The following is a 23,107-nucleotide window of genomic DNA, read 5'->3' as shown; positions in this document are numbered from 1 at the left end:
GAGAGTTGTAGGAGAATTAAATTATTTCCCACGCATAAACAAATATTTGTAGGGTCGTTGTTTGAGTGGGTTATATTCACCAGATGATATTAAGAGTAAAAGGTTAAAAGGTCCATGAGGTCAGAAGGATCACAGGTGTTTAAGTGGTCTAATGAATAAGGATAACATGTCAAAAGGTTAGAAGGTTCGTAAAGAACAGGGTGAGAGAAATATAGGTGTTTAGGGGCAATGAGGGAGGGAAAGAATTAATATGGAAGTGAATGGGTCAATGTTTGAGTGGGTCAAAGATTAATCTGCCAGATGATATGTAGAAGAAGGATGATAGGTCTATAAGAGAAAACAAATATTTGTAGTGTTTGAGTGGTCTAATGAACAACATTAAGGATAGGTACTACAGACAAAAGGTTCATAAAGATGAGGGTGGGAGAAATAGAGGTGTTTATGATTTTTGAAAAAGACAAGGGGGTAAATGACATTAGATAGGGATTTCACATGTTAAACGGAGGTGTCCCAGAAGCAACATTATTACACTACTCACGTGGTTTGGCAGCCATCTTGGATAGAAAAACGAACCTTTTCCGATCAACACGAAACTTCACAAATGTGATCCCCTTCCCATACATATGCAGAGTGTACATTTTTGAAGTTCATATGTCATGTGGTATGGCAGCCATATTCGCTTGAAAGCCGATATTTAAAAAAAATCCCTTCTCTGAAACCGCTTCACCGATCGATGTGAAACCTGTCATGGCTGGTGAAAATGTGATACGTGAAAACAGCTGAAGGGATTTAAATTCAAACTTGGTTTATTTTTCGGACAGTGAACGATGGTATCTACCTGTTGTGGGACTATGTGGAAGCATATTGGCGACACAGTCGCATTGTTCTAGTTTTTATAATTGATCTATGTTAGGATTTTCTTGTCATTGCAATGTGTTGACACAATATCTTGGAGAAAGTGATTGAAAAGGTCAGTTCACCAAACTTGGTCCATGGGAGCTCCTTACGAGACCATGGATAAGTTTGAATAATATAGTTCACCTTGATTACTTTACAAGGTCACTGGGCTAGGGTTTATATTACTATCAAGATGTCGGAACACGACCGTTCGAGATGAACCTTCCTTGCACAAGAGCAATTGCGACCGTTCGCTCTGGAATCCAGAACGAGAAGCCAGAAGATGTCGGCACATGACCGTTCACCACCAGATCCAAAACGAGAAGGGAAAATGTCCGCCGTTCCACCTATTTTGTACTTGAGGCTCTGACGTCATCTCACGATGTCTCCGTCTTTGCTATCAGTGAGTCCCATCTTACCAGTCCTTGTGCCAATCAAATCCCAGACCAATCACTGCTCTTCGGGGCGTGGCTCATGGCCCTACCTGTGCTGTCACCAAGTCGAGGTTGTTCGCGGTAGTGCTTGATGCCTTGTTTCCGGTTGGTTTTTAATTAGTGACATTAATTATGGTGTCGATTACTTGGCTTGGCTATGGTGTGTAGTGCGGCGTCATAAGGAACACAGGAAAAGTTTACAGAGGCAATTACATACAGGGGATTAATTTACCCATAATCCCTCGCTAATTAACAAACCCCACCCCTCTCATGGGGATACAAGCTTTTCCACAACATACAGTCTACACAAATCTCCTACATCGAGGTTTCTTCTTCTTTACGACAGTCGGAGCACACTAATGTATACACTTTACCTGGCTTTAAAGTAATCATTGTCTACCCCCGACAACCATTATTATTGCTCTAGACTCGAGGAATTTGGATTTGAGATCAAAAGATGAATGAGGGAACAGATGGTCACCTTTTATTTCTTGGTATTTCTGTGATCGGTGGTCTTCGGTCCGGAGGTGGGGCAGCGGGTCCAAGAAACCCCCTCGTGGTAACCCCCACATCCCCGTTCCTTAACAATATACAGTATATATTTACCTCCTCCATCGAAGGTGGACAGGTGGACAGGTTGTTGGTTAGGTGACGAAGAACAAGCCGATTAGATTTTGGAGGTCTGAATTCAGATCCGTAAACTGTTGAGCCTGGTGGAGGTATGTTCTCTACCTTGTGCTGTTCTGGCTACCTCCACCAAAGGTGGATTGTGGTTATATTTTCACCACCGTCTGTCTGTCCGTTTGTGAACAAAATATCTAAAAAAGTTGTGGACGGATTCGGACGAAATTTGGCAGAGACGTAGCGTTTGTGACAAGAACGAAATGATTAGATTTTGGTGAAGATCCGGATCCGGATCCGGCTAGAAGCATGTTTTAAGTGATTCTTCACCATCGGGAGATAGGTCCAAAAACGACACATATCAGGATATCTCAAAAGGTTATGGATGGATTCAGGCGAAACTTGGTGGACAGGTTGTGTGTCTGACAAGGACAAAGAGATTCGATTTTGGTGAAGATCGAAATATGGATTCGGATATGATAATTATTTAATTTTTTAAGTGATTCTACACCATTGGAAGATAGGGCCAAAAACGACACATATCAGGATATCTCAAAGAGTTATGGATGGATTTGGATGAAACTTGTTGGACAGGTTGTGTCTGACGAGGAAGAATCGATTCGATTTTGGTGAAGATCCGGATCTGGCTAGTATAATTTTTTAAGTGATTCTTCACCATTGAGTGCTATGACCAACCAGGTGGAGGTATGCTCTCTACTGAGTATCATTGCAGTTACTCCCGCCAGGGAGTAATGCATTCGATCGTGTCCGTCCGTGTGTGTGTGCGTGTGTGTGTTCGTGAACAAGATATCTGGAAAAGTTCTGAACGGATTTGGATGAAAGTTGGTGGGATGATTGCCCTTGGGATAAGGAAGAATTGATTTGTTTTTGGTGAAGCTCAGGAAATTATTCCTGATCCAGGAAGTTTTTTGGGGATTTTTTTTCTGTTTTCCTTTAAAACCATTTTCTCTGCAATAATAGGAGCAATTGAGAGAAAATTTTCACCATCGGAGGGACTCTGCCTGTAGAATATTGTAATGGTAATTATGACGTCACAGATCACGTGGTTCGGCCGCCATATTGTTTTGAGTGAAAAACACTAAAATCCAATTTTCTCCAAAACGCCTGAACAGATCGAGGCCAAACTTTGCAGGCAGAATCGTATACCCATGACGAACAAAAAAGGTCAGCGAGCATGATGTCATGCATCACATGGTTTCAGAGTTATGACGTTTTTAAGCATGAACCTTTAAAACCGAGCTCCTCTGTCATTTGTGATCCAATCAAGGGGAAACTTCACAAATCTGTTCAGCATGTCAGTCTACTAAAATGTCCTTTTGGAATTTGCGATAGGTCACGTGGTTTGGCAGATATCGTTAATTAAACACAAATAATAAAAACATTTATATCTCTTGAATCACTTCATTGATCGACGTCAAACTTCATACTGCACTAGAAACCATGAAGAGTAACAAGTTTGCAAAATTTGAAGATGATTGGATGTACGGTCTGGAAGCTGGAAGTTGTTATTGCGTGAAGAAGTCTTCGCCTGTGGACGATTAATTAATTATTTATCACATGTACAGACTTGCAGGCATCGTTTGACACAATCTCCCGGGTTAATTTGAACCTCAAATAAAATTATAATTCCATATTTGTCAATAGCTGAGGTATATTAACAAACGAATAAAACAGATTTGGCAAAATTCGAACTTTTTTCTGAAAGATCGCATATTCACCCAGGGTTATGAGAGGCTGAAGAAGAAGAAACCTCGCATGGGCTTCCCAGACCAAATAAATAATTCTGGTTCTGCGATTTTCAGGTTTATTACTCCCGCTAGGGAGTAATGCATTCGATCGTGTCCGTCCGTGTGTGTGTGTGTGTGTGTGTTTGTGAACAAGATATCTGGAAAAGTTCTTAACGGATTTGGATGAAAGTTGGTGGGATGATTGCCCTTGAGATAAGGAAGAATTGATTAGTTTTTGGTGAAGCTCAGGATATTATTCCGGATTCAGGAATTTTTTGGGGGATTTTTTTTTTCTGTTTTACCGCATTAAAGCTTTTATTCTTATTCTTAAATGATGTTTTTCTCCTCTAATTCCGAGATATATCAAAATAAATTATCTGACAGTTAGGGCCTACTTTCTTTTTCATTTATTGTTTTGGGGAGAGGGGATGTTAAACAAAACGTATTATTCCAACTTGCTGTGGAACCGCCATCCAGAGCTTATTCTTCCCTGCAGCGCATGAAGCGGGTGCTCCACCTCCATCTCAGGTCATTCCCCATCCTTAGCCACAATCTTTATTAGCCCCATTAATCTCAATTACAAGGATATTTTCAAAATACATGTAATCAGTAAAATGATGAGTAGTTTCCATTCACATTGGCACTGCATTATCATAGAAGAGAGACCGATACTCACCATCTCCTCCCAAACGACCAACACTGCTGGTGAATTTGATAATCAACATCACTGGCACATATTTCATCCACACACACAGAGAAAGGTTTAAAATTTGAAAACATTTCAAGTGAAATGATCGATCGGAGAATAAAGATTTGGCTCATAAAGGAAAGTGATGCTGCAGTATAAAATCCTTCTTTGACTAATAAGTCTCGACTCCCATGTTGTTTTTTTTGTTTAGATTTGAAAAGTTCAAACCTCCAGTGTTGGCTGGATGAGGTTGGACATGGAATACCTGTACACAATGCCAGATACATTTCATTATAAAACAACAGAAGGCAACAACAAAAATTATTATTATTATTATTCTCTAATAAGTCTCCTATCATACTTACTCCCATGTTACGCCTCGATTTTCATGAAATTGCCTTTTAAAAGTTTGTTTTCGTTCACTTCAATTCACGATACTCAGTCAAGGTTAAACAAAGCCTTGCAGTAAGTCGTGGAAACATGAGAAGGCCCCAACTTTAAAACTATTAATGTTGATAATGTACCTGTTTCTGTACACATGTATCGATGGTATTCCATTCTTTGTTATATTACCCATGATGCATCACAGTACAATACACATGTTGCTCCTCGTCACATCTCGTCATACTAGCGAGTCCAGGACAAAACTGTGGAGCGTTCCTCCACGAGGAAAACCAGCAAGGGCAGGTAGAGGCATCCAGTGTGTGCTTTCGATGGCGTAGGGGAGAGTCATAACTCTGTTGACTGTGTAAACGTAGTCTCCCTTGATGGTGGCTGCGAATAGGGCTCCCTTTCCATTGATGTACTGACCACGCAAGGTGGTCCAGGCTCCAGTGGCCAGACAAAAAGAATCGATCTCACAGTGCAGGAAGTCATCCGACGGCCCGTTCCTGATGAGGAACAAGGTGTGCCCGTGACCGAGCATGCAGTGTCCATAGCTTTGTGACCGGAAGATTGTGGACACCATGTCCCATCCTCCACGAGTCAGGGCGAATTCGTAGATCGTCGTCACGTCCAAAGGTCTCCAAAGTGCCACAAAGGCCCGACCCATGGCCGTGGCACACGCAGCTCCGGCGGCGGCCCGAGGAAGCTCTGGACATAAAGACCAGGTCGCACTGCTTTCTTGAAAACATTCCACGGTCGTGAGCTGCTTGTGACCATATTTGCCACCAATCGCAAGGAGGCTGTTCCCATAAGGCAACAGGGACACATTGTATCTGCAAAGAGATTGTCAAACAAAGCGTTCCGATTTCAAATACGTTTTATTTACTTTTTTGCAGTAATTATATTTAAACGTAACCCACAAACATGTACATTTATGACAAAAAACGTTTCATAAATTTTCAATGGCTTTTAAAGTAAATTTGTAATCTTTTTTTTCTTTTCAAAAGTTTAAATGCATCATTTGATCGTTTTTAACAGGACCCAGACAGGTCGGTGGTCTTTGTTTTCTCGTCCCAATCCAGGATGCGCACGTAAACCTCCAGAAACCCTCTCCGGGTTAAACTTCCAAACTCCAGACTGACTGCACATCCCTCAACTCCTTCGTTCCTCTCTTCTGCCATCTGTACTTCAGAATCATTGGAATCTCCCGTGATGAAGCTGATTCTGAGGGTCTTTCACTCTCTCACCGCAGGCAGGTTGGTGGTCTTTCTGCCTTCTACCGACTCCTCTCCGGCCTTGCTCCCCCAGCCCTCTCTGGGCTCTGTCCCCCAAATATTCCTGCAGGTCGCACAAGATCTGCCTGCAACCCTCTTATGGTTAAACTGCCAAAATCAAGACTCTGCTCACCTTCACTCCTTCATTCATCTTTTCTCCCGCCTCTGGAACAAACTCCCTCACTCTCTTCAATCCCACTCCTCCCTCCAGGTCTTTAAAACGGCTGTTCACCCCCATCTCTTATCTTCCCCCATTCAAAACCTTGATCTTTTCTACCCCCATTAATTCACCCCAGATCCATTTTTTTGAAATACCGACTTCTTTCCTGGAAGTCTGAGCAGTCAATGTGTTTTTTTTTTTACCTCCCCCCTCCCACCCCACCAGCCCTCCCATTTTTTACCATCTCCTAGCAGTGTCTCCCCCCCAGCCCCCCCTTCCATGAGTGTTGCCCTTCCAATGCCTCCTTTCCCCAAGCCCTCTCCCTCCCACAAATCTCCCGATGTCCCTGCTCTCCATCTTGTTCACCCGCTCCCTTTATCATATGTTTTATATGTCAGTTTGCCTTTTTGTGATCAATGTTAGCTCTTACACGAGCCTCGTTCTTGTATTTAAAAAAAAACAAAAAAAAACAAAAAACTGTGGAACCGCTTCCCAGAGACCGTTCCTTTCTACGACTTCGGGCATGCGGTTCACCACCACCTCAGGTCACCCCCCCACCCTGACCAATGATATTTATTACCCTCATTAATCCTTCCTAACACAACCCTCTGAATGATTTCATAGTTTCCTCCCTTTCTCTCTCTCTTCCTATCCCGTTTTGTTTTATTCCCTTGCTGGTTGTGCCCAATTGGTGCTCCGCTCAATTTACCCTTGCTCTTCCATGAGTGTTGCCCATGTAGAGAGGGGGAAAAAAATGGTAATGGGCACCTAATCAGGGTGGATGTGTGGCAGACACCCCCTATTGGTGTTTGTGTGCACAGCGTCAATCATCATTCCAGTTAAGAGTTCCAGCCTAATGCAGTTCTTGATTTGCTCTTCTTGGGAGTATGAAATGCTCGATAGCAGGGTACCCGTCTCCGATAGGTGCAAAGATGTCTCACCTCAAATGAGCAGTTTTGGAGTGTATATTGGTATAAACGGGAATTCAACGTAAAGTGATGAAGTGGACCATGACACATGGTGCATGTTTACCTTTTCGACAATGGTGGTGCGTTCAGAAGACGTTTGTGACTAAAATTGACAAAATCACCGCCATTCCATGCGAGATTGTTTTGTAAATGGCATCATGCACAGCTTAAATATATCAACACGACAACAACGTAAATTATTGTAAAGGTTAAGATGACCTGATTACCTCCGCAAAATTGTGTGAGAACACCTCCAAATTGGTATTAAAGTACAAATAGCCTTGAAATAAACAAAACAAGGAGCTGATACTCTTTTGGGTGGTATTAGGAATCGATCGGTGTAATATGAATGCTAAATCTTGAACGGTTTTTGAAATATCTCGAACACAAACCAAGTTACCGAGACGGCTGCCATGGCAACAGAAATCAGCCAATCACAGCCATGATCTAATCAGGTTGAGATAATGCAATGAGGTATATACAGTCACGTGAAAAAGTAAGTACACCCCATGTAAAGTTTTGACTTTTTCAACATATTTCAACAAACAGCTATTTGATCTTCATTTCAACAATATTGATAGATAAAGGTGATATAATATAACAAATATCATGAAACATTTACATTTTGTAGTCCATTGTATAATTTCAATAAACATAAATGCAAATTTTGCATGTGGAAAAAGTAAGTACACCCCGACATTTATCACTACTTCAAATACCTAAAATTAGAATCTGGTGCACCAGCTCAGGTGCAAATGATTAGAACATCGTTAGAGAGGATCTTGGAGGAACCTGTCTTATTTAAACCTCAGACATTTAGTTTGGTTTGCTCTTTGTTGTTGAAGTGTGCGGCATCACCATGCCGAGATCAAAAGAGCTCTCTGAGGCCTTCAGAAAGAAGGTTATAGATGCCTACGAGTCTGGGAAGGGATTTAAAAAGATCTCCAAACAATTTGGAATCAATCATTCAACTGTCCGGAAGATCATCTACAAGTGGAGAAGATTCCAAGCAACTGCCAACTTGTTCAGGCCAGGCCGCCCCAGCAAGTTCAGCCCGAGAGCAGACCGCAAGATGCTGAAACAAGTCTCTAAGAACCCCAGAATGTCATCACGGGACCTACAGGTAGCTCTTGCCACTGTTGATGTCAAAGTGCACAAGTCTACCATTAGAAAGAGGCTCCACAAATTTGATCTACATGGGAGGTGTGCCAGGAGGAAACTTTTCCTGTCCAGAAAGAACATCAGGGCAAGACTAAAGTTTGCCAATGAACACCTAGGCAAAGACCAGCACTTCTGGAACAATGTGCTCTGGACAGATGAGTCAAAGGTAGAGCTATTTGGCCACAGTACCAGAAGACATGTTTGGCGAAAACCAAAGACAGCATTTGACCACAAGAACCTGATACCAACTGTAAAGCATGGTGGTGGAAATATTAAGGTTTGGGGCAGCTTTGCTGCATCAGCGCCTGGGCAGCTCACCATCATGGAATCCACAATGAATTCTTCATTGTACCAGAGGGTGCTTGAGGATAATGTGAGGCCATCTGTCGGAAAGTTGAAGCTCAACCTAAGGTGGACCTTGCAACATGACAATGACCCTAAACATACCAGTAAATCCACCAAGGAATGGCCGAAAAGAAAGAAATGGAGGGTTCTGGAATGGCCAAGTCAAAGCCCGGATCTAAATCCCATCGAGATGTTGTGGGGGGATTTGAAATGAGCTGTGCATGCAAGAAACCCCTCAAACATCGCACAGCTGAAGGAATTCTGCATGGAGGAGTGGGCAAAAATTTCTCCCAGTCGATGTCAGAGACTGGTAGACAGTTATAGGAAACGACTACTTGAGGTTGTTTCTGCCAAAGGGGGCAATACCATCTATTAGAGCCAAGGGTGTACTTACTTTTTCCACATGCGAAATTTGCATTTGTTTATTTAAATTATACAATGGACTACGAAATGTAAATGTTTCATGATATTTGTTATATTATATCACCTTTATCTATCAATATTGCTGAAATGAAGATCAAATAGCTGTTTGTTGAAATATGTTGAAAGAGTCAAAACTTTACATGGGGTGTACTTACTTTTTCACGTGACTGTATATACATAACAATGTGCAATATGAAAGTTAAATGTTGAAAAGTACATGGACAGATGTTCGGGCAGACGGAGCTCATTTTAATGTCCCCGTCTCCGACCTTGTCGGAGGGACGGTGGCCAAATAAAGGAACCAATTTGCTTTTTCATTTCCTTTTTACAAAGTATGACGCTAGACATGCACGATTGAACCTTTCCCCAATCTGGTCAGAATTATTTTTCTCTGGATGATGCAACTTCGAGGTTACGCGCCCATCAAACCGTCTCCACAGATGCGTGTCATGTGAACATCCGACATATCACATTTCACTATGGCATGCCTTTGCATGGAGAGCTGGTGACGATAGGCCATTAGGTAAAGGTACATGAGGTGGATCTCAGGTGTGCGAGAGAGTGTTCGGGGATGGGGGGAAGGTGGTTGGTGAAAAAGTGGACAAAATTCTGTCCTTATATGCAGACAGAACAAAAGATGTACAAAACTCTAAAATATCTGTTCGACACATACCGTTGGTAGAACACCTTAACTGCCATTGAATTGCATCTCATTCACACAACGAGATGACAACGCACATCACCTCAGCTCTTCCACGAGCCTTGATCTCTGTAAAAAAACAACAAAAAAACAAAAAAAAACAAAGGAAAGACACGTTGGGGTTTGTCTAGGCCCTTTCACCCATTGGGACATGCATCGCCCATCTTGCCACACTAGTTTGCTCGCTAATCTCTGATTGTTGTTAAAGAACCACTGGTTGTGATTCAAGTAATAATGCAGCGCTGATTTTGTTAGTTATATCATGGCTCAGCGCGTTGGTCTTTGTGATTATAATCATGCCCCACATTATCCCCAAAAATAAACAAGTCCAGGTTACCATAGCACAATTTGACAACAGTATCATCGGTGATATCAATCGGAGGTTTCCTCGGCTTCACTCCCGAAATGCTCCAACTAGATTCCGAAGAAAAAGGCTCTGAAGTTACACACGCGCCCATCCGCCCATGAACCATCGTCGGACAACAAACGTTTCTTCACCTTGGTTGATGCAAGCCGTTCAGCACCTCCCAATAATCTTTCTGGGGATCAAAGCGAAAGGTGTGCTCCACAGGTTGATTCTTGGGACTCTGTATGCCTCCGACGATGTAAAGACGCCCCCTCAACACCGCCACCCCTGCCAACATCGTGCTGGCAGCGGGTGGCAACCGAGTGAGCAACTGCCAGTCGTTCCTCTCCTCATCCAGAACATACACTGCACGGGAATGGTCTTCCAGGAAGGGGGTGGATGAGCAGTACGAGGCTACTGCGGCGAATCGTTCGGGTTTAAGCCCTCTCACGAAGTTCACGAGTTCAGGGCTGAGTCTCATCAGGTCTTCAGAGACACGACGGTTCTTGATGACGTTTCTGATGAACAACGCAGCGGCATTTTTCAGCTCAAGCACGCCATACACGTTTGCCGCGATGAGCATTTGCACACAGTTATCAGAACTGAGAATAAATCTTAAATACTCTACCAAAGCCTTCACTTGTAAGTAACTTGCTGTATGCACCACATCCTCGAGGTTTCCTTCCACGATCTTCGGATAGCATCGACGCAACACGTCCAGCATGGCGCTGAAGCCCTGCTCGGTGACCTCCCGCAGCTCCATCCCAACGTCCTGACTCTCCCGCATTCCAGAGTCGAATAGTGCCCGGAAATATTCCGAGTTCGAGGCAAGGAACCATCTGTCGAGCTCAAACCGTCTCCCATCCACGAGCACTGCAAACATCCTCGAGTCTGCCACTGCCATTCTGGATGCTATTTACGGCGTTGGCACCATCAATGCAGCCTGCAGCACATTCAGGAAGTTTGACATTACAATGACTCAGGTTAGTGACGAAAACCATACTGTACATTTAGGAACACCGTGCCGTGCACTCGGGAACACCGTGCCGTGCACGCGGGAACACCATGCCGCGCACTCGGGAACACCATGCCGCGCACTCGGGAACACCATGCCGCGCACTCGGGAACACCATGCCGCGCACTCGGGAACACCATGCCGCGCACCCGGGAACACCATGCCGCGCACCCGGGAACACCATGCCGCGCACCCGGGAACACCATGCCGCGCACCCGGGAACACCATGCCGCGCACCCGGGAACACCATGCCGCGCACCCGGGAACACCATGCCGCGCACCCGGGAACACCATGCCGCGCACCCGGGAACACCATGCCGCGCACCCGGGAACACCATGCCGCGCACCCGGGAACACCATGCCGCGCACCCGGGAACACCATGCCGCGCACCCGGGAACACCATGCCGCGCACCCGGGAACACCATGCCGCGCACCCGGGAACACCATGCCGCGCACCCAGGAACACCATGCCGCGCACCCGGGAACACCGTGCCGCGCACCCGGGAACACCGTGCCGCGCACCCGGGAACACCGTGCCGCGCACCCGGGAACACCGTGCCGCGCACCCGGGAACACCGTGCCGCGCACCCGGGAACACCGTGCCGCGCACCCGGGAACACCGTGCCGCGCACCCGGGAACACCGTGCCGCGCACCCGGGAACACCGTGCCGCGCACCCGGGAACACCGTGCCGCGCACCCGGGAACACCGTGCCGCGCACCCGGGAACACCGTGCCGCGCACCCGGGAACACCGTGCCGCGCACCCGGGAACACCGTGCCGCGCACCCGGGAACACCGTGCCGCGCACGCGGGAACACCGTGCCGCGCACCCGGGAACACCATGCCGCGCACCCGGGAACACCATGCCGCGCACCCGGGAACACCATGCCGCGCACCCAGGAACACCATGCCGCGCACCCAGGAACACCATGCCGCGCACCCAGGAACACCATGCCGCGCACCCAGGAACACCATGCCGCGCACCCAGGAACACCATGCCGCGCACCCAGGAACACCATGCCGCGCACCCAGGAACACCATGCCGCGCACTCAGGAACAGCATGTCGCGCACTCAGGAACAGCATGCGGCGCACTCAGGAACAGCATGCGGCGCACTCAGGAACAGCATGCGGCGCACTCAGGAACAGCATGCGGCGCACTCAGGAACAGCATGCGGCGCACTCAGGAACAGCATGCGGCGCACTCAGGAACACCAAGCCGCGCACTCAGGAACAGCATGCCGCGCACTCAGGAACACCAAGCCGCGCACTCAGGAACACCATGCCGCGCACTCAGGAACAGCATGCCGCGCACTCAGGAACAGCATGCCGCGCACTCAGGAACAGCATGCCGCGCACTCAGGAACAGCATGCCGCGCACTCAGGAACAGCATGCCGCGCACTCAGGAACAGCATGCCGCGCACTCAGGAACAGCATGCCGCGCACTCAGGAACAGCATGCCGCGCACTCAGGAACAGCATGCCGCGCACTCAGGAACAGCATGCCGCGCACTCAGGAACAGCATGCGGCGCACTCAGGAACAGCATGCGGCGCACTCAGGAACAGCATGCGGCGCACTCAGGAACAGCATGCGGCGCACTCAGGAACAGCATGCGGCGCACTCAGGAACAGCATGCGGCGCACTCAGGAACAGCATGCGGCGCACTCAGGAACAGCATGCGGCGCACTCAGGAACAGCATGCGGCGCACTCAGGAACAGCATGCGGCGCACTCAGGAACAGCATGCGGCGCACTCAGGAACAGCATGCGGCGCACTCAGGTACAGCATGCGGCGCACTCAGGTACAGCATGCGGCGCACTCAGGTACAGCATGCGGCGCACTCAGGTACAGCATGCGGCGCACTCAGGTACAGCATGCGGCGCACTCAGGTACAGCATGCGGCGCACTCAGGAACAGCATGCCGTGCACTCAGGAACAGCATGCGGCGCACTCAGGAACAGCATGCCGCGCACTCAGGAACAGCATGCCGCGCACCCAGGAACAGCATGCCGTACATTGTAGAACACCTTATTGTACACTTAGGAACACCATTCCGTACAATACACAAGTGCGCACTGTGTATAACTATTAAAATACAAACCCTGCTCCTGTCTAATACTCACAATCATCAACGATGTAATTCCCACCGTCTCGTCGAACGTCTTTACACCCACAGTTCTCCACCGGGAACGAAGCAAACCTATTTGCCTTGAAATAGAAACTCACAAACAACATGGATCATGCAAAGATCAATTGGCACAACGGTTTATTTATTTATTTAAGTGGGCTGCAGTTAATAACTCCATTGATAAATGATCGAGTGCTCACCTCGATAAGCCTTCCGACCCTGGTTCGATTTCCCGCCAGTCCAATCCGACTAAACTTCCATCCAGGTGACGCACAAGCAGGTGTTCGCTGCATATCGGAATGTTTGATTGGTCAAAACCAGGACGGATATCACAATGACTTCCTCTGCCAATGAGACCATTTCATTTGCACAATGAATGGCTCATCTTGTCGGGACCAGAACTCATGGTCAATTTACGATCGACGAACTAATTAATTTCAATTGAATGTTATATTTTGAACACGAATCGGAAAACGAACCTGCAGTTTAACAGTTTTCACAGAGCTTCATGTTGTTGTTCTTGGGGTTATGTTGGGGAGGGGGGGGGGGGGGGGGGGGGCGTCCATTTTTGAAATGTGCACCCATTGGTCAGACAGCTGCTGGACCACACCCACATCTGTCGCTTGACTCCACCCACCATAGCATGAGATTAAATGATATGGTCGCCATCTTGGTTTTCTGGTGGGCCTAACAAATTAGGCCTGCAGGCCTCGCTGCTGATTATACCAGTACACCGTCTGGCTTTGTTGCGCACATTTCAATTTGCTTTGGGTCGAGTGTCAAACTATTATTAAAGTTTAAACAAGCTCGTACACGCCTCCAGAAAAAATACCGTTACGTCATTTTTCAACAGGCCCATCCGTGCGTTAAATGCGCATTTCCCAATCGGTACATTATTACCTGATTTTAAAAAAAAATCAATGCTCACACTCGAGAGCAAAATCTCGTAGCTTGAATGACCACGTATAGGTTTTTATGAACAAAAGGTTTATTACCACAGAGAACGCGAGGGAGGGCGTAACAAACACACACACACACACACACACACACACACACACACACATACACACACACACACACCCATAAAATGAATCCCCTGTTCGGAATCACAATGCATCTTATCTATCTAACCTTATTCTTTCACATGGGAACACGGGCCAGACATGACTATCTAACCTTATTCTTTCACATGGGAACACGGGCCAGACATGACTATCTAACCTTATTCTTTCACATGGGAACACGGGCCAGACATGACTATCTAATCTGATTCATTCACCTGGGATCATGGCTCTAATCTTATTCATTCACATGGGAACACAGGACAGACGTGACTCTATCTAATCTTGTTCATTCACATGGGAACACGGGCCAGACACGGCTCGATATAACCAAAAAAAAAAAAAAAGTTCATTGCATCACCAATCAAAAGCTCGAATCCAATTGTTCTTTTAGATCAAAAGGTCATAGTTCAATTCAAGGTCGCATAAAGTCAATTCTGAACCTATTGACTTGTGATTTGAACAGGGTTTGCATATTGGTACAGTAATAAAATGCTCGGACCCAATTGTTTTGAGGTCAAAGGTCAAGGTCACAATCGGCAATTTCCATCTGATTTATATTAAATTTGAGCAGTGTTTACATATTGGGTCACTGAAGCATATTGCTTTTGAGGTCAAAAGGTCAAGGTCGCCTCCAATCAAATGTTTTTTATTTGCTTTCGTCATGTTTAGCATACAGGAGTCCGAATGCAAAGTGGACATGGACGGGCGTTGCATTTTACAGATGCTATTGGGTCACTGAAGCATATTGCTTTTGAGGTCAAAAGGTCAAGGTCGCCTCCAATCAAATGTTTTTTATTTGCTTTCGTCATGTTTAGCATACAGGAGTCCGAATGCAAAGTGGACGTGGACGAGCGTTGCATTTTACAGATGCTATTGGGTCACTGAAGCATATTGCTTTTGAGGTCAAAAGGTCAAGGTCGCCTCCAATCAAATGTTTTTTTTAGTTGCTTTCATCATGTTTAGCATACAGGAGTCCGAATACAAAGTGGACGTGGATGAGCGATGCATTTTACAGATGCTATTGGGTCACTGAAGCATATTGCTTTTGAGGTCAAAAGGTCAAGGTCGCCTCCAATCAAATGTTTTTTTTAGTTGCTTTCGTCATGTTTCGCAAACAGGAGTCCGAATGCAAAGTGGACGTGGACGGGCGTTGCATTTTACAGATGCTATTGGGTCACTGAAGCATATTGCTTTTGAGGTCAAAAGGTCAAGGTCGCCGACAATCAAATGTTTTTTTTAGTTGCTTTCGTCATGTTTCGCATACAGGAGTCCGAATGCAAAGTGGACATGGACGGGCGTTGCATTTTACAGATGCTATTGGGTCACTGAAGCATATTGCTTTTGAGGTCAAAAGGTCAAGGTCGCTTCCAATCAAATGTTTTTTTAGTTGCTTTAGTCATGTTTAGCATACAGGAGTCCGAATGCAAAGTGGACGTGGACGGGCTTTGCATTTTACAGATGCTATTGGGTCACTGAAGCATATTGCTTTTGAGGTCAAAAGGTCAAGGTCGCCTCCAATCAAATGTTTTTTATTTGTTTTCGTCATGTTTAGCATACAGGAGTCCGAATGCAAAGTGGACATGGACGGGCGTTGCATTTTCAGATGCTTTGTTTTATTTCGATTGAATTGGGCACTTGAATACTGTAGAACATAAATCGCCTCTGACATTTTCAAAACCCTTCCATTTGGCAGCACTTGGACAAAATATTACGACATTTTATATCACGACCAATCAAATTTGCCATTCATAGACCCCGCCCATGTCCTTGTTTCTCAAGACAGCGCAGGGTAAGGTGTTCTCAGAACTCTGTAGTTTCCCAAATGCTTTTCCAGGTCCAACTGCAGCAAGTACGTTTCTCAAAGACTCGACAGATTGGAATATTGCAAATCACAATTTGCTCAATCTTACTCACCTAAGCGCAGTGCATCAGCATCACCAGCATCAGCGGCAGAAATGCTGCACCTCTGCTTACCGAAGAGGAGTCAAGTTTAACCAATTTTTTTTTCCCCCCCAATATATGTACTTGTATTCTTACTTGATCTATGGCCCCTATATGAAGAGGCAGTTCTGCAGAAGCAGTTTCATGGCCAGAGCAGAAATCCTGGATGCGTCGCCACTCCAGCAATCTGGAATTTGTTCATGGTGCCGGTGATAACTCGCCGATTCTTAGTTGGAGAACGTGAAAGATCCCACCGTGTCCTTCGCTAATACTGGCAGACGGGACGTCCAGTTTAACGTCCATCTGAGGGACGGCACACACAATGATGAATCACCCTGACTGTGAAACACCAGGATGACAGTTTATAGCTGGGTCGGGATTCTAACCCAGGCAAGACAGCTTCGATGCGAGTATGCATACCTCCAGGCTCTGCTGGTCACATAAGTCATAAAGTCGTGTAACTTCTCATCCTATTGACTTGTGATTCCAACAGGGTTTGCATATTGCTACAATAACAAAATGCTCGGACCCAATTGTTTTGAGGTCAAAGGTCAAGGTCACAATCGTCAATTTCCCTTTTTCAATAACAGTAAATATAATAAAGAAAATGTTTTTTGTTGCCAATAAAATACAAATTACTCGTGTTATCTTAACATTTAGATAGACCTCAGCAAAACATCCCATATGACAGATGGAAAAACTTAATTGTGAATCAGGCTGGTGATTCCTAGTTGGGTTGACAATTAAACCCAAATTGAGGTTATGGGCACTACATCTGAGCTATCCTGTTAACCCCTTAACGTTAGCCAGATTGCACAAGATAATGAAACAAAAGTTGTTTCTCAATAAAGAGATCAATCAGGTTTGAGTGAAGGCCCCGGATGTTTGAGGTCCATACTGTTAATGAGAGAGGGGGAGCATCGGGTGCAGGACAGGGGAGGGGATGGGTAGGATCAGATGAAGGATGAGAGGGGGAAGTTGGGAGAGCAGTTGATAGTGTGTCAGAGATTACAGAAGAGTTACAGGAAAGGGAAGGATGAGGAGGACGAAAGGGTTGATGATGATGGGATGAGGCACAGTGAGGGGTTGTTTGAGGGGGGGCAGAGGAAAGTAGAAGGTTGGGGGAGGTGGGGGTATGAGATAGAAGGGAGACGAAGTGGGGAGGGGGAGGGGGATGGGAGGGGTGGGCGGGAGGGGGATGGGCGGGAGGGGGATGGGAGGGGGTGGGAGGGAGGGGGATGGGAGAGGGTGGGCGGGAGGGGGATGGGAGGGGGTGGGCGGAAGGGGGATGGGAGGGGGTGGGCGGGAGGGTTGATGGGACGTGGTGGGCGGGAGGGGGATGGAAGGGGGTGGGCGGGAGGGGGATGGAAGGGGGTGGGCGGGAGGGGGATGGAAGGGGGTGGGCGGGAGTGGGATGGGAGGGGGTGGGCAGGAGGGGGATAAAACTACCACATTTGAGGATAAAGATGCTATGCGAGGTTAACATCATCAACATCTAATGCCAATCACTTTCCTGCTGGGCAAATAAACACGCCGAGGTGCAATGGTCGACACAGCACAAACCAGAGCTTATGAAAATTGCCACTTTTATTCGATTCTATCATACAAATTCCCTGCAAAGGTAACGATACAGCCACTCTCGTTGCTGTGACGAAACATCAACATCAGCAGCACAAACACCATGTCGTGGAGCGCGTTGCTAAACAAGCTGCGAAATGTGGCACTGGAGATGGTGTGCAGAGACAACAGCAAGCAAAGAATAGAGGAAGCTGTTGGGGATCACATTTACACCGTGCACCACCAGCTTCAGCGAGCGGAACAATAAATGCAAAATTGGACAAAAATGCAAAATGGACCCAGCTTAACAATTTTGGACATGCGAGATCGCTTTGCTAAAAGACAAAATTATTAATATATCAAATGCACTGGAGAATTTGGTAAGCAGAAGCAAGTACTTTATAAAACAATTACATAACAAGATGGAATCGCAAAGGGACAAGCGACACCGAGCGCCGATTGACGACCAGGACGACACAGGCAGAGCGATGGGAGGAAGCCACGTCAGTTGGCATGCAATCCCCTCTTAGAAGTGATTGCTCATTGGAGAATATACTTCAGCAAGCAGGAGAGAATGCAGCAGACAGAACACAAAGTGTTCTTGAGTTCAAACTTAAGAAGCCTGCCCAAAACAAACAAACAAACAAACAAACAAAAAAAACACAGTTTGTGTGCTTTGCCAATATGTAGTGCAAAACCAATGTAAAGGTTAATAGTTCCCTGGCCATGCTTGGCCCACAAACTACAACTGCCGAGGCATTGTGCGAGCTAAATACTGCTCGCAGCCCAGACGTGCATCGACCTCGATTCCGTGTGATGCTCACAATGATCCTACCCACAATCATGTAAAGTGCTCAAGTGCATGCGCATCTGCAAAAAGACGTGTCGGGCAAGTGGTTCCAAACAAAGCTCCACTACAACACAAACATGACTCACAACAACCACAAGAAGAAGCAAATGTTTAAAAATATATATAATATACAACACCTACAAAGATGGTGGCATTGTTCCACTGGTTTGTCCAAGACAAAAGCTGAAACAGATCTGGGCGTTGCAACGGAGGTGGGTCTGGCTACGAAAGCAAAGCGAGGAAGTCAGGTAGACCGGGACGAGCTGAAATTGCCACGGGAATGATTCATTAAAATCAAAATGGAAACCGACAAGACAAACTCGCATTTACAACACCTTTTGCCAACCATCTCCCAACAAACCCACTGGGTGGACCACATCTGCAGCACTTACTGCTTTCGAGATAACAGATAATGATAGTCATTGTCTTACTTTGCCAAAACATGAACCGGCTTTTATTTATAATATAAATTAAAACAGCATTTGTATAAAAAAAAAACAACAACAACAACAACAACAACAGAACAGTATTCAATAAAACCATTGAAAACGGTTTATCTTCAATTTTCCAAATACCTGGTGCTGTACTGAGAGTAGCATGAAGGCCCCCCTCATGTTCCCCATTTCTGGGCAAGCTGAACTCGTGATGCAAAATTAGAAGAAATTGATTTTAAAAATTTAAACAAGCAGGAGACACATGGATTTGAGAATTCAAAATCAATTGCACAGTTTTAAAAACAAAAATAAAATAAGGAAAGGATACCGATCATGGAGGAGGAAGGTGACAAAACAGGAATGTTAGGTTCAGGGAATGAAACTTCGAGATGAGATGTGGACTGAACAAACGTCTTTTGGAATTGTCGATTGAAAGCATGGAGGTTTCGGGGTTTCGGGGGGGGGGGGGAAACAATATACATATATAAAAATAATAATAAATGCAGCAACATGCACCGCTACACAGCCGCTCTGCAATCACTCCTTTTTGAACTATGTACAAACACGGAAAACGAAAGCACAGGTCATAACAATTATAATACAATGTTAATTCGTTTGTTTAGAATAATTTTTCAGGGCAGAAAACAATGCCCACAATGCAGACAGCAGCTTTGAGGAATATTACGATTTAACCCCATGACCTTCGCAGGTGGTCAGAGATCAAACTTCACAATGGCTACAAATGCCTACAGTGCCAGTGGTTGAAAAACCAGCCAGGTAACTCCGACCACCACCACCACATCCCCCTCGTCCTTGTCACATCATGCTCCCATGAAGGCTACACGGCAAACACAATATGTGCAGCCAGATCCATGGTGTTAGAATGCTGAAAAACCAACCACCATTGTATGGATGGCACAACACTCATGACTGCATGGGAAAGCAGGAGGGGGTTTGGGGGGGAGAATTGGGGTCCAGCTTATGATGGAAACACACAGGACCGAACAGGAACTCTTTTTGTTTTTCCATTTGGTTCCATGTACTACGTCGCTACGTATACGACTAAAACACAAATGCTATTCCACTATTTGAGCATGCGGCAATTATTTACAAGGTGCTCACAAACCACAACCGTTAGTGTTTAACGACATGATGGCATCAGCAGTAGTCTTCTACAACGTGTAAACCAATCCATATGCATAGACGTGCAGTCGCCGAAGAGACGAAGGTATAACAGTACCTGACAGCAGAATCAGTGGGTCATCATTCCAGTTTTGTCCCCTAAAACCGGTGATTTCAAGACAATCGCAAGCTATATTGTACCACTGAGATATGTTCCCTTACTTCACTTAAAAGCAACATCTATAAAAATCCAAGATGTTAAATCTCAGTTTGAAAACAATTTTGAGTGCAAGATCACCAAAACTAGGGGATACAAAACAACGTGGGATACATGATTTACAGAGTTCCAGTGTTGAATAAGCACCCATCAAGCTCATCATTGCTCAGGGATAAATACCAGGCCTTAACAAAAAGCCACTTCTTTACAAGAACAATTCGATATCTGTGCAGAGATATTAATGTGTGAATCGATCACATCACACATGTACATCATGGTACCACACAGGCTCTTTGGTAGTACTGTTGGCCACTAGATCACAGGGATTTGGCAGGCAGCCTGTGGTGCGAGCAAACGATAGGCTTACAGCCGCGTCATTGGCTCACATAAGGGCACGGTGCCATCTTGACTTTGCCCTTCTACATCCAGATCGAGCAGCGAACTAGGGCAGCCTGGGTACGAGCGTCCACGATGGAACCATGGTCTGGCATTGGCTACAGGAGCATTGTCGTGTCGGGGAGAGGAGTAATCGTGTCGGGGCGATGAGTAGTCGTGCCGGGGTGAGTAGTAGTCGTGCCGTGGCGATGAGTAGTCGTGCCGTGGCGATGAGTAGTCGTGCCGGGGCGAGGAGTAGTGCCGCGGCGAGGAGTATTCGTGCCGAGGTGGTGTGGGTGGTGGAGCCTCGCAGCTTTGTCGGCGAACACACAAAGCAGGTGTACAACTGTCACCAGTGTTTGTTGGTGTTGCTGTTCCAGAGCTGCTGGCAGGCGAATCTGTGCCAACGGGGGCACGCCCACCTGGAGACACAAAACGCCATGGATCAATACGGCTTCTTGAGGTGGCACTTCCAGATGCTGGGCGTGGCCTAGGGGAGAACTCAAGTGTCCTTGGCCTCTCCAACGTTGGGTCACGTTGCTCTTCTGGAGTATGGCGCCACAAAGTTGTTCCTCGTGCATCCACAATTCGCAAGTGGTCACCCATTTCATGGTATGGACTTCCTCCATAGTCATTAGCTAAGAAGCAAAATTAAATAAAAATAACAACAATAAAATAAATACATCAGAAATACAAAAAAGTATACAATCACTGTTATAATGAAAAAAAAAAAAAAAAGGACGAAGCTTGGCACCGTTAGCAAAGTCAAGACATTTAAAGAAAAGCCACAATGCCAATCTTTTCAGCAACTGGTATAAAACAAAGCGACAAGGAACAGGTATGCAGGCAAGAAAATAATACAGGACAAATGGTGAATGAATGACTCATCAAATATGTCGAGGCCTTCACATTGCTCTTCGCTTTTATAAATAGTCGGATCCCGCTATTCGCGGGGGATACGTTCCTGGGAAATGCCCCGAATTGCGAAACCGCGAATGAGGAGGCATGGTTTCAATGGAAAAAGGGGGATTGGTTCCCGAATCGTGAAAATCTGCAAATAGCGAGGAACAAAACGTGAATGGCGAGGCAAAAATCCCCAAATGGCGAGGCAAATCCCGAGAATGTCGACGTTAATCCACGAATGAATGCCGTGCCATTGTTTCAAGGGGGGAAAAGAGAGACAGCTAATTGCACTAAGAGATACTGTGGAGTGTTTTCATTCTGTACAGTAACTATTGGGGATGACATGTTAGGCAGCTGGTGGGGTATCCCGCGAAGCAATGTTTAGCGTCTGTTGGGATTTCGCGCGAAATATTGTTTACCTGTGAACGGAGGCAGGATATCACGTGAAGCTAAGCACAGTGTGAATGATGGGATATCAGATGAAGCTATGCACAGTGTGAATGATGGGATATCAGGTGAAGCTTTGCACAGTGTGAATGATGGGATATCCCGCAAAAGCCATGAAAACACGAAACACGAGCGAACGCAGGAGCAGGACATGCTCGCGGCTCGTAGCAGATGTTTCTTTGCGTATGTTCAGCTGCTTTGTGCATGGCTGGTGAAAGATGGGTTTTATAAATGTGTCATGCTCACGGCTCGTGTATTTTTTTTTTTTTGAATTTTGAAAGCCTGAAAAACGGTGAATTCGTGGAACACGGCTGCGAATAGCAAACACCCCGCAAATTTGCAGGAAACTTTTCCGCGAATAGAGAAACAGGTCGCATTTTATCACCCGCGAATATGTGGAACCCACGAATAGCGGGGTCCGTCGGTACTCATATGTTCGAGCGGGTATTTTGCTGTGGCTGCATACTCCTGGGAAGCGAAGTTGGTTGAATTTAATTATAAAACGTTTTTTTAGGGGGAAAAAAAATACGTTCATAAAACTAATTTCGTTAGCAATTCCAACCCAAATGACCCCATTTCCAAGCACTGCTTTTTCCATTTTATTGTGATTTCCCCTCTCCCTCACCTCTTTTTGTTAGTTATCGGTTGGTTTGTTTCTTTTCTTTTTCATCCCCGCATTCGACTTCTTCTTCTTCTTCTTGCTGCGTTTCATTCGGCTTGTACACCCTCATCTTCTACACCCCCACCACCCACCACCCTTGATCTCACCTTCACTCCATTTTTCATTCTCACTTTATACTCTGCTGTTGGTGTTTCGCCCTTTCCATTTTGTTCCCTTCCATTCTGCTTTAGCTCTTCCATGAGCCTCGATCATCTGCACCAAAAAAAAAAAAATTGATGTTG

The 23,107-nt window shown here is 45.9% G+C and overlaps 2 protein-coding genes across 4 annotated transcripts in view; both read right to left on the bottom strand.

Moving 5' to 3' along the window:
• Window positions 1–4,241: 4,241 nt before the first annotated feature.
• Window positions 4,242–13,418, bottom strand: KBTBD13 (kelch repeat and BTB domain containing 13). Its single transcript, XM_068130299.2, has 3 exons — window positions 13,290–13,418; window positions 10,302–11,092; window positions 4,242–5,605 (listed from the first exon to the last, which is right to left on the bottom strand). Exons 2-3 carry the CDS (start codon window positions 11,051–11,053, stop codon window positions 5,011–5,013), a joined length of 1,347 nt encoding a protein of 448 aa, XP_067986400.2. The 5' UTR covers window positions 11,054–11,092; window positions 13,290–13,418; the 3' UTR covers window positions 4,242–5,010.
• A 4,860-nt stretch (window positions 13,419–18,278) lies between these two features.
• LOC137436472 (mitogen-activated protein kinase kinase kinase 9) overlaps window positions 18,279–23,107 on the bottom strand; it is a 111,885-nt gene continuing 107,056 nt past the window's right edge. Inside the window, exon 15 of one of the 3 annotated variants that reach the window (XM_078786456.1) lies at window positions 18,279–18,478. In XM_078786456.1, the coding sequence (XP_078642582.1) occupies window positions 18,414–18,478 (65 nt within the window). In that variant the 3' untranslated portion in view covers window positions 18,279–18,413. Of the gene's footprint in view, window positions 18,479–19,137; window positions 21,493–23,107 lie in introns of those variants that run through there. The other 2 variants (XM_078786454.1, XM_078786455.1) reach the window with 2 other exon arrangements.

This window comes from Myxine glutinosa, chromosome 11 (genome assembly GCF_964187855.1).
Source record: "Myxine glutinosa chromosome 11, kmMyxGlut1.1, whole genome shotgun sequence".
Classification (NCBI taxonomy): domain Eukaryota; kingdom Metazoa; phylum Chordata; class Myxini; order Myxiniformes; family Myxinidae; genus Myxine; species Myxine glutinosa.
Note: the sequence above shows the minus strand (reverse complement) of the source record. Positions and strands in the feature narration are given on the sequence as shown.